The 12,346-nt window shown below is 46.1% G+C and overlaps 1 protein-coding gene across 2 annotated transcripts in view; it reads right to left on the bottom strand.

Annotated features, from left to right (window-relative positions):
- Window positions 1-862: 862 nt before the first annotated feature.
- The window catches only part of AIDA (axin interactor, dorsalization associated), a 39,217-nt gene continuing 27,733 nt past the window's right edge, over window positions 863-12,346 (bottom strand). The window contains exons 7-10 of one of the 2 annotated variants that reach the window (XM_045455686.1): window positions 8,096-8,218; window positions 5,764-5,886; window positions 2,767-2,884; window positions 863-2,642 (exon numbers count right to left, since the gene is read on the bottom strand). In XM_045455686.1, coding sequence (XP_045311642.1) covers window positions 2,546-2,642; window positions 2,767-2,884; window positions 5,764-5,886; window positions 8,096-8,218 — 461 coding nt within the window. In that variant the 3' untranslated portion in view covers window positions 863-2,545. The remainder of the gene's footprint in view (window positions 2,643-2,766; window positions 2,885-5,763; window positions 5,887-8,095; window positions 8,219-12,346) is intronic. The other variant, XM_045455687.1, reaches the window with a different exon arrangement.

Here is a 12,346-nt window from a genome sequence, read left to right as displayed (position 1 = left end):
TCATGTCAAGAGAGGAAACGTAAGAGGAACACCTCCATTCTTAATAGCATAGGTTGTTTTTAACTGGGTAAAATACGATTAAGTCCGCAAATGCAACTTTTGAATATGTCGGTCTCTGGACACAAAAATTAGGCAGTTCATACGATGTCTCATATATAGTGTTAGAATATAGGTCATACCTGCTAGGAGAGAGGAGCAAGTAGGAAAGGTGCATTAGATCTATTTTAAAATCAGAGCCAGTCTTTTTTACCGTGAACTTTTTCCGGTGTCTGTCCTGTATCTCCTGTTTCTGCACAGTCCGTGACCTGTAGAGCAAGCAACTCGAGTACCTACGGCTCACCCGAGCTGCTGTGAGCCTGCCGTAGTCGGCGCCCAGCCCCGCCTTGGATGGCACCGCCGCCGCAGCAGGGTCCAGGGGAGCCCAGCGCCTGGGGGGTGGAGGTGGGGGAGGGGGTCCCTGGGCTCCAGCCGTTCCAGAAGCCGTCACCGGCTAAGCGTGTATCTGGGCTTAGTGGCTAAACCCATCTTGTTTCTGAGGCAGCCGTGTTTCGGCCTGAAAGCATTTCGACCACAGTGACAGTTCAATAGCGGAGTTTTTTCATTGGAAAGTGAAAAGTAGTTGGTGGGAAGCACTGTGTTCTGTGTCTACTGCTTCAAGGTGATCGCTTGTTCTGTCATTCCGTTCGGGTCTGAATTAAAGCTCGGCTAATCACGGCATCCATTAAACTTCTTTAATACTGGTGTGAAAGGCAACTGTGGTTCCTACAGACCATTTATGTGAATGACAGGAGATGTTCCTTCATATAAGTTATCACTGACATACATGTCTTACGGTCTATGAGAAAAGAGAAAGACCAATGTATCAGTTTTGCTACATTTTAATAGTAGGTACTTCACGGGATTATTTTCTCGGTCTCGTCAGCAACATCGAACAGAAGGGACTGCGTGCTCTCCAGGCTACAGCGTGCCGTCAAGCACCTCAGGACGTTTACACGACTTGGAGAAAATGTGGTTCTTGCCCCTTGAGGAGCTGACGGTCTGGGGGCCGACAGCTCCCGCTCTGAGGGTTGAGTGAACAGCAAGGTAATTTATTAAGGCAAATTCTTCCCCTCGAGCTATCGTGGACTGAATCATCTTGGGATTAGTCTAATCAAAACGAGAGAGAGGATTAATTTGGCTGGGAATTCCTCCAGGCTCACAGTTTATAACCCCCCTCTTGGAACAGAACTGACAGACAACGGAAGGCAAAGACCAGCTCTCGAGAAGTGCGAGGGCTAGAACACTTCATTGTGGCTACTTATTTTAAAAAGCAAACGCTGAAGGGACGCCCAGGGTTCTTCGGCTAGTTGAAACACAGGCCAAGGACTGGCGCTGCATTCCCCTCATGCTAGCACTGGGCATTTAAAATAGTATTAAATATGTGGGTTCTACGTCTGACCCACAGAAAGCCCACCCCAAGCCTTACTGTTCTGCGTATCAAATATCTACCTCGGGTGTACTCTGGAAGTTTTATTTACGCCCCATTAAGTCAAAAGTAATGTAAATAGTCAAATTATAATAAGCTCATGACCTGCGTATTTCCCTAGGGATGAAAGTCAGTATATCTAGGAAATAAATGGCGATCCTATCTACCTACGTAAAGAAACCACAGAGGAGCTCCAGGTTTTGCACGCTCCCCACTTGAAGAAGAGGGGTGCAGGCTTTAAGGTTTCACAATCAGTTGTCAGAAAAACAGCAGTTATTCCTGCAGTGTCTCGTCAGCATCGGACTCGGGTTAACACGACTCAGAGGACGTTACGGAGCCGTCCAAACACCTGCAGTTGTTCTGAGACGGTTCCACCGTTAACGCTGGAATCGCCCTCAGAACAGCGGTGTGTGTGACGTAGCGGACCCGCTCATCGGCTGGACCACAAATCCGCGCTCTCGAAAGCAATCTGGTCATCTGGAACGCTCCCACAGGGGACACCGATCCGGCCAAGGCACACGATTTCTAAACAGGAGAACTAGAGATCGGGGTGAATTCAGGCCACGTCTGAGGAGCCGCCTATACAATTCCAGACTGACCTCCCTGGGCAGCAAAATCTGGTCCAATTCCTCTCGGGAAAGTTTCACACCATCCCACCCACATCAGCCCAAAGTCTGGCGTTAACTCAAAAAACCAAAAAAGCATACTGGAGCAGAAGTGAACCGACGTGTACATTCTAGCACAATCTTATTGCTGTATTAGTTTCGAAGGTGAGCACATCCTGCGACAGCAGTGTTGTTCCAGGAAGCAGGGCAGGAACAGCGGTAAGTTAGAAGAGAGACTACGAATTGCACAAACACTAGAAAAGTAAAAACAGGTTTCAAAACTACAACAAGCCTGTATCCAAAGGGGTCGTCCGTGTCAGCGGCGTGCGGACTGTGAATTCTGCGGACTCGCTCTGGCCTCCCGGCGTGGGCGCGGCCTGCTTCCTGCCTGGCGGAGGGGGCTGTGCTACACGAGCTGGGATGGTCTCTACTGAGTGGTAGGATTCACAGACGTTCCAGGTCACCCATGTCAGGATCATTCCTTGTGCAAAGTCTGATGTAGATGAAGATAAAGTGGTTTCTTGGTCAATAACTGCAATTTCTTTCTTTTAAAGTCAGTGGGTTTCTTGTATCTGTAACCACAGTAGAAAGATCATGGTTTAAACACTTTGATAGCTGACCTAGTCTTTGGTCACATACCGAGAAGAACTACTAGTCACCATTAAACTAGCATGAATCCCGTGTGGCGTCACTTACAGTTCTATTACAATCGGCCCCGCTTTAATTTCATCCATCTCCATGAAAGCAAAGCACTTGGTGCTGGTGAACCTTTTTTTAGGCTTGTAGTGTTTGAATTCAAAGAAGATAGCTGCGCCTAAGGGATTAAAACAGACCACATTAGCCACAGACGCAGACTTTCACGTGCCCACACATTTATCTTCTCCGATCAGATCACCGGAAGCACATGGAGAAGCAGCAGGCGGCATAATTTACAAAGTAACCTTTGTCAAACAAACGCCCTGATCCTACGACTCTCCTCGTCACCCAAAGCGCTTCTCCGTCTGAACGCAGTGACCTCTGTCCACATCCTCCCAGTCCTACAAAGCACAGCAGAACTTCCTGAGCTGGGCGGCCTCAAGATCTCACGCACGTTCCCACACGGGTAGAATCGTAAGCCACTGAAGGACGGAACCTCTTCAATAGCACAGAATGAACACACAGGATGCTTGTGAAGTATTGACATTATCCACAGAAGCTCACTAAGTAGCAGAGGCCTGTAAGCGTTCATGAAAAAATTCGAGCTTACGTCACTTCTCCTGCTGAGAGAAAAGCTCAAAAATTCAACTTTTTTGAGTGTCTGAGTTCAAACAACATAGATCGTGTGCTGGTTCAGTTTTTAACTGCCATCTATTTCCTAGGACCTTTTAGAGTGTTCGGAGCACTGTCCTGTTTTTCCCAGAATCCCCTATGTTTGGGTACCGATGGCATATCGGAAGGCAAAGTCTGGAGAGCAAGCCTATTCCTGCGTCACCCCTTCCCCAATGAGCAGGCGGGGAGAAAATATTCACACGTTCTGACCTCCCCAAAGATAAGCCCAACGGATCAGCTCTCCCCACAGAAAGCAGCTCAAAACAGAATAAGCTGCCTCGTCAATGTGGGCATGAATAGTTACTTTCTACAGAAGGCGTGGAAACTGGTTGGGAGGAAGCTGGGGTCTCACTCTCAGCCGGCTACTTAATTCTGCCTGCACCACAGTGGTGCCAGATCTTGCTTGGCTTTTAAGGACGACACACATCCGGTACCTAAACCGGTGACAGAACCCACGGGTGACAAGAGGTTTAACAGAAATGTGTATGCAGTCCTGGCACCCGGGTCCACCTGTCACAGCAGACAGTGGGACGTGGCTGAGGCAGAGGTGGGCACACTCAACCCTCGACCGCCCCGGCACCTGCCATCCCCAGGAGCGTGACCTTCCGGATCTACAAAAGGGTCCCTTCTCTTTCCCCTCCGATGGTAGTAACTGAGGCAAGTTTGGGATTAAAAACCTTAAACAGATTTTTAAGATGGCAGATCACATTTCTTAGTCTCTGCAGCTATGGACCCACCTACTTGTCCGCACGCCTGTGTCTGGGGTCTGAATAAATGTGAAAATAAAGTCACATTTGAAAACAGGACCGAGGTCCAAATACGATGCCATCCCCTCAAGGAACCTATTCATGTGCATCGTGAGTAGGTAATATATTTCCGGCATTCCTGGTGGGCACAGCTTTGTTCTTCGTGGTATTTAGAAGAAAGAAGAGAATGCGAAAGGGGACTAGTGTACGGAGATTAACGGAAATGCTTGGAAACATGAAAAAAGTTTTCATTTCAGTTGCGACTCTAGTAATAGTGTCCACCATAAATTCAAAGCTAAAGAAAATGAACGGAATCCAATTCTGAATACAGTTGTACTTTCAGCATCTTGGGAGTCAAGTCCTCAGGGACACAGCACCAAAAAACCCGGGGAAGCGAGCCCACGAAATGGTCCCCATCTCTCCGTATCAGAAACACTTCCCAAAGCAAGGGACTTAAATGCAAATGTTTTCATATTTTCATGCAGAAGGCAGAACTGCACGCTGAAACGTCTTGGACCTGGGTCCTTAAGCACATCCGCCTCTGTATTCTTCTAACAGCGATTCGCAAACTTTGGCGCACCTCGGAATCGTGTAGAAGACCCCCAGAACCAGAGCGCGGGGCCCAGCCCGGGGGGGCCCGGGACTCAGGAGGGCCTGCCACTCACACCTGGAGCCGCTGCACCGACGGACCCCGGGGAAGACCGTCGTTCAGGGTGGAGCAGAGGCCACAGCAGCACCAGATCCGAGAAGTAAAATGTCAACTATTTTAGAGGATGGAGCGATCGTTCAAGAGGCTCTTCTGTATCTTGTACGAGCTTCTTGCAAAGCGTGAAAATGTCAACAATCGCCAGGGAATCTGGGGTGAGAAAGGGACCGAGGCCTTTTCACAGACCACGACGGTCCCCCCCGGGGCAGGCCGCTCGGAGAAGCATTCGGTCCCAGGAGCCATCTGACTTGGAAGCGGAACTTCACCTTTTCCATACTTTGCTTTTGCTCCTTCCCATCCTCCTCCTGACCGAGCACAAGGTGCGGGGTCCTCCTTCCCAAAAGCTGCAGCTGGAAAAACAACTTGTTCTGTCAACTGTCAGCCTCCACTGCCGAGGAGCCTGAGGGAGCCGCTGCCCCCTCTGCCCCTTAGGATGCAGAAAACTTCATTTGGTTCATTGTTCACGATGATGAGGTTTATTATCAAAGACCGTTTTTGTTGTTTTTTTTTTTTTTTACATTTATTTATTTTTGAGAGACAGAGAAAGAGGATGAGCGGGGGAGGGGCAGAGAGAGAGGGAGACACAGAATCCAAAGGAGGCTCCAGGTTCCAAGCTGTCAGCACAGAGCCCGACGCGGGGCTCGAACCCACAGACCGCAAGATCATGGCCTGAGCCGAAGTCGGTCGCTTAACCAACTAAGCCACCCAGGCGCCCCCAAGACCATTTTATTATCTAACGGTTATCTATGACACAACCAGCTAATACAATGCCTAATTCCCACATCTGAAAAATCGATATTGTGTTCAAGTCAATGAACACCGTATGACATTTACTTCTGCCGACCGCGCTAGGCCACCGGGCACAGAAACACCAACGGGAGGAGAACTCTGGCCACGAGAAGCCAATGCAATGATTTACCATCACGAACCAACCTTTGGTTAATTTTTCAACATGCTTCTGGAGCTCAATGTCCACATTAAAATGAACATACGTATCTTCTTTTCTTGAAGCCACAGGAGTATCTTGCACAGGAGTTAAATCTATGCCATTCAGATCTAGAGAGGAAAGAAGAGTTTCAAATACAGAGACTCAAAAACTGCAAATGAACCACAGAGCGTTACGTTTCCTCCAGAGGCTTGGCAAAAGCAGAGAGGAGATTCTTGGATAACAGACACTCCCTTTGGCGTGAACGGGTTCCTACAGAGCTTCTGGTGTCCGGAGGTGTTGGGGGGAGGGCGGGGGGCTGGGGACAGAGATGGTGGCGGGGGCGTGGGGGGGGGCGGACTCGCGGCCAAGGGCGAGGAAGCCCTGCCGTGACTGGGTGCAAGTGCAAGTCTGAAGCGACAAAATTCGATCCTTATTACGAGGTGAAAAGAACTCTTGTCGTCCTTCGGCCACTACCCCGTTGTCTGCAATACAAATTTGGAACGTGAATCCTATTCCACGGTGGGGCCCCTACCCCTATTTTCCAACCCTGATCAAGTGCATGGCGTGGAAAGGCCTCTAATCGAACGTGACCAGAATTCCCCTGTTGTACTCAAGTCAGAACCCAAACAATGGACATGGAAGCTGCCAATGAAACCGTTCCCTAAACGGGTAATTTTTTATACGCATTACCTACATTCTGATTGTATCTGCTATAAAGTAACCTGATTTACAACAACCAGATGGTACACTATGTGTGGTGTGTGGCTTTAATTTCCTGCAGCCAGGAATCTGCCAGCTTAATCAGATTCGACATGGACTCACTTAATGTCTGGCGTTTCTGTATGATTCCACAGACTCCTATCTTAGGGAACTTAAGACAATTTCGTACATTCGATTATTTCAGCTCCTAAACACGTTTACCCAAAAACACGTTTCGGTTCAACGTGTATGCAAGAGGAACATCGTATCTACCTCATCATCATTACACTTTTCTGTTTTACAGTGTGCAGTCCCACATGAGATATGAGGTTTACGAATGGCCTATCAGATAACGGTGGGTATGAATACTTTCCAGTAGACCAGGGATTTGACAGCTGCTAACAGCAGAGGTTCAAGTATTGAGCAGCAGTCGGTGGAGCATGGGGTCCCACGTCAAGAGTCTTCTCTGTGTCTGAACTCACGTTTCTTTTATGAGATACTACTGAGCCCACGGGACTGAATTTACTTCTACGACTGGCAAAAGTTCCTTCCGTGTAATGTCAGTCCCTGTTTCCTTGGTTTGCCTCAAAGTGCAGACGGACTGAGATTATTTGTGCAGTTACGTCTGAATAAAAGTATGACAACTTCATCTGCAGTCACCCAATAATCATTTCTAGAAGACCACTGGCAGCTTTACAATAAAGTGCTGGATGAAAGGCGTGACACCAGCAAATGCTTTCAATCGGTGTGCTGTCCATCTTAAACCAAAGACTAAAAAAGCGGTTTTCAAGGAATCACTGGTATGTCCCACTGGACAGGAGAAAAAGCAAATCCTCAAGACAATCACCCTTAATAAGAAACACATCACTTTTTAATGCCCCTCAGGATGACGTTCAGATATGGATGTTTATAGACACGTCCCACTTCCTGTCTCCAGGGACGATGCACCAGAGGCCTGATTCTCACCCACCCCTGCAGGGCTCCTCTGTGCCTCAAGCATTACAGCAGGAAGCAGAGAACCCGGAGGGGAGGGCGGTGGGGGTGGGGGCGGGTTGACAGGAGAACATGGGGCTTCGCAAAGAAAACCACACACCCTGAGAAGGTGAGCAGAAGGATCTGCTATTAAAGACAGCGTGTATGTCTAGTCAGTGTATGTCTAGATGGAATTTTAAGAATATAGACACATACGGGGTGCCGGGTGGCTCAGTCAGTTGAGCTCCGGCTCTTGGTTTCGGCTCAGGTCATGATCCCACATTTCGTGAGTTCGAGCCCCACGATGGGCTCTGAGCGGACAGTGTGGAGCCTGCTTGGGATTCTCTCTCTCCCTCCCTCTCCCCTCCCCTGCTCACGCTGTCTCTGTCTCTCCCAAAAAGAAAAAAAAAAAAAGAGATTTACAAAAACACCCCCAAAAGCAACTGTGCATGAAGGTTATAAATAACAAAGTATTTTTAGTAAACCTCTCAGAAATATTCAGTGAAGGAAAGAGGACAGCTTCCCAGGGATTTTATCTCGGTGTAGAATGAACTCAAATGAGTTGTCGCAGAGGCGAGAACCCACCCCCATAGCCCCTCATGTCCCAAACGAGAATCAACATTAAAAAAATTTACAAGAGGCGAAAATGTACACAGAGTTATTTACCCTTTACACTAACTGTAATATAGGGGTCGATGCACTGCCCCGCATCCTTCAGACCGATTTTCTCAATTCTGATAGTGAGTAACGTCATTCCCGGTTCTGACGGCAGCCTTGGCAATAAAGTACCTGACAATAGAACAGCAAAGAAAGTGAGCCCCACCAGCAGGTTCAGAGTCAGTATTTTAACAACCCAGAGAAGACAGAACCTTGCTCTCACCTGACTCGGTAACCAGCCAGCCTTTAACTGGGGTTTCTGAAACTCCCAAACACTCAACGTTATTCTTTTGGACAAGTATTTAATGTAACACAAGACACATCTACGCTTCCTTAATTCATATTCAACACCAAAGTGTAAGTAAGTCCAGTTTGTTAAATATTCAACTCACTAACTTCAGGAAGTCCAATTACAAATTACCACACACTTAATACACTCCTACACACACACACGTCACCTGTACTTACAAACATAACATAGATTTCGTATCTCTATATGAAGTAGGAGAAAAAACACAAAGAGCTTTTCAAACTCTTATATTATCCCAAAGTTTGAGAAACTTAACACCAGAGTCAATCAATAGATCTTTTAGTTACTAACGGAGGAAATAACCTACAACGTAGCATTTGTGTTATTTAATTAAATAATTTTCTAGTCTGACCTCCCACCCCTTTCTGCACCCTATTCTGTATGACCTGTTCTCTTGGAAGTTAATCCTGCTGAGACGGCACGCACGAGAGGGAGTGCACGCTGGCAATCTCCTGGATGCACGCATCAACTAGGCTTTCTAAAACTGAAAATGCCCTGGACCCACACACACGTTCCCGACCGTGATCGGAAGGAAGACATCAACTGTACAGTTTGTTAACTTATTTCTTATCATTACAGAGAACAGAGGTGGAAAAGTCGATTTGAATCTAATTCATATACAGCATCTCAAACTACAGAACCTAACCTTTATCGCGGACTTTCATTGACAGTCTCCCAATTTCTATCCAACCACGTGTTATCCTACTTTTAATGATGAAGTATTTGAAATGTGTGAATCGATCCACTTACTGCCTTCAAAAGAGTACATTTAATTAACTGCAAACAGGGTTGAGTGGATTTGGGGGGAGGGGGGAGGTAATAAAAACGCCCTCAAGTCGAATCTATGAAACCACGACAAGATGTACAACACTATAGATCAAAGCCACAGAACTGTACCCTTCGAATGAGTGGATTTTACGCCATGAAAATTACTACAAACGTCCCAGAGTCTTCACTGGTGACACTTGTGAAAACTTCTAGCTAATGAAAAGTCGGAAGTGAGGAGGCCAAAATGGAACACTGAGAGCAGCATTCCACACTGCCTCAAAGGTGAAATTACGTTACCTTTTCACATGAAATAGATCTTGGCCATCTTGCCATATTTTAACACATTTTCAATAGTCAAACGTTTTCTCATATTAAAGATAAAAGGTCTCTTACTGCATCCACTGTCTCCTTCAAATATGTTAATTGGCGAAAACTGACAAACATCAGAAGAGCAAATGAAACAAGGACGTGGCTTCATGGAAACCGGAAAGCAGGCATCCGGGGAACCGTCACTTAGGTCAAAAGATACACGCTACCCAGGGGCTCCCTTCTACCACCACCCAAAGTTCTTCTCATCCTTCACTATCCTGGCTTTCAAAATAATTACCGAAAAGCACAGTGTAATAATGTTCTGCCTGCTTCCACCGGTAGCTGTAACTTGTTCGCCTGTACGACCGCACGGTAGGGGTGTATATGGTACGTGGGGTTTATCAACGTAGCACGGTTTCTGTACTCATTCTTCTGTTGGCAGGCATTAAGAGGGGCTCCAAGTTTTTGGAAATTGTTTGGACCAATGCGGCTGTAACATCCCTGCGCACATATTCTAACATATGTGAGCACACATTTGCAAAAGAGAGGGACCACCAAGTCACGCAGGGCATCGCCCCCCTTTTTACCACGTAAAGACAACCTGTGTCCAAAGTGCTTGTGCAGAGGCCCACTTCAGCACTGCACCCACAGCCCCACCCTCCATGACACCCTTCTCTTTGGTCCGCTTAAGGTGTGGAGAAACGTTGATCCAGTTTTAATAGGCACTTCTCCAATGACTGACTGAGGTGGAGGCCCTTTTCGTTTCAGAATGAGCATTGGGGGTGCCTGGGTGGCTCAGTCGGTTAAGCGTCTGACTCTTGATTTTGGCTCAGGTCATGATCGCACGGTGGGTGGAATCGAGTCCTGCCTCGGGCTCTGTGCCGACAGCCCGGAGCCTGCTTGGCATTCTCTCTCTCTCTCTCTCTCTCTCTCTCTCTCTGTCCCTCCCCTGCTTACTCACTTTCTCTCTCTCTCTCAAGATAAATAAACCTAAAAAAAAAATTTAGGATGAGCATTTGGATTTCCTCTTTACTGAAGTATCTGTTCGATTATTTTGCATATCTTTTATTGGAACGTTCACCTTTGTCTTATTTGCAAAAGTTCTCTCATGTTTTCATACAAGCTTTTGTTGGATGCGTGTTTTGTAAATAGCTTCTCAGTGACTTACTTTAAAAAGAAACTTTAGGGGCGCCTGGGTGGCACAGTCGGTTAAGCGTCCGACTTCAGCCAGGTCACGATCTCGCGGTCCGTGAGTTTGAGCCCCGCATCAGGCTCTGGGCTGATGGCTCAGAGCCTGGAGCCTGTTTCCGATTCTGTGTCTCCCTCTCTCTCTGCCCCTCCCCCGTTCATGCTCTGTCTCTCTCTGTCCCAAAAATAAAAATAAACGTTGAAAAAAATTTTTTTTTAAAAGAAACTTTATATTGAAGGATTATATATTAAAAAGTATATAAATTGTGTACAAATTGTACGTACAGCTTAATGAATTTTCACAAAGTGAACACACCTGCATAACTGCCACCAGATCCAGGAAAGATCTTACCAGCACGCTAGGAGCCCTCCTTGTGTCCCCAGCACAACCAAACCCTAAGAGATGACAACCATTCTTGACTTCTAACACCAAAGATTAGTTTTATGTGTTTAAAATGCCTTTCTCTGTTAATGGTGTCTTCTAATTACAATAAATGCTCAATGTTAATACAATCAATTTCTTTTTAAATTCTTTTTACACTTATTTTTTTTTTTTTTGAGAGAGAGAGAGAGAGAGAGAGCGAGCGCGCACAAGTCGGGGAGGGGAAGAGAGAAAAGGAGACACAGAATCCGAAGCAGGCTCCAGGCTGTCAGCACAGGGCCTGATGTGGGGCTCGAACTCACAAACTGTGTGATCATGACTTGAGCCAAAGTCGGACGCCTAACTGACTGAGCCACCCAGGAGCCCCTATAATCAATTTCTTAACTCTAAATTCCTTTATATTCACTGCTTTCTGTGTCCTATTCAAGAATCCTTCCCCATTCCAAGATCACGAAGGTATTTTCTTATCTTGTAAGAGCCTTATTGTTTTTCCACCTGCATTTAATTCTACAATCCACTTTGAATACATGTTTGTCTTTGGTGTGTGGAAGGAGCCCAAGCCCATTCTGTCCAACATGGACACCCAACTGTCCCAGCACCACTTATTTAAAAGCCCATCATTTCCCCCATTGATCCACAGGGCACCTTGATCACAAATCAAGCATGGGCTGTTCTGGGCTTTCCATTCTACCTCACAGGACCATCTCTTAAACTTGCAAGGCTATGTAGTTTCATAATGACTGTAACTTTGTAAGAAGCCTTGACATTTGGTAAAGCAAATTCTCCCCTCGACATTACTTTTCAAGGGGCAACTATATTTGGCCCTTTGCATTCCCATGTAAGTTATAAAAACAGATCTCAAGTTCTTTAATAATAAAAAAAAAAAAACCTTTGGAATTTCAGCGAAGTTCAGATCGATTTTAGAAACAGTCACATCTTTACAAACTCCTTCTTCTAATCCATGAACTGAAATATACCTTTCAATTTATTAAAAAGACAACATTTCTTGATAGTTTTATTATTTTCTTCACAAACATCTGATACTTTTTTTTAATTTTAATTTTTTAAATTTACATCCAAATTAGCATATAGTGCAACAATGATTTCAGGAGTAGATTCCTTAGTGCCCCTTACCCATTTAGCCCACCCCCCCCACACCCCCTCTAGTAACCCTCTGTTCTCCATATTTATGAGTCTCTTATGTTTTGTCCCCCTCCCTGTTTTTATTTTTGTTTCCCTTCCCTTATGTTCATGTTTTGTCTCTTAAAGTCCTCATATGAATGAAGTCATATGATTTTTGTCT

This window comes from Leopardus geoffroyi, chromosome C3, assembly GCF_018350155.1.
Source record: "Leopardus geoffroyi isolate Oge1 chromosome C3, O.geoffroyi_Oge1_pat1.0, whole genome shotgun sequence".
Lineage (NCBI taxonomy): Eukaryota > Metazoa > Chordata > Mammalia > Carnivora > Felidae > Leopardus > Leopardus geoffroyi.
Note: the sequence above shows the minus strand (reverse complement) of the source record. Positions and strands in the feature narration are given on the sequence as shown.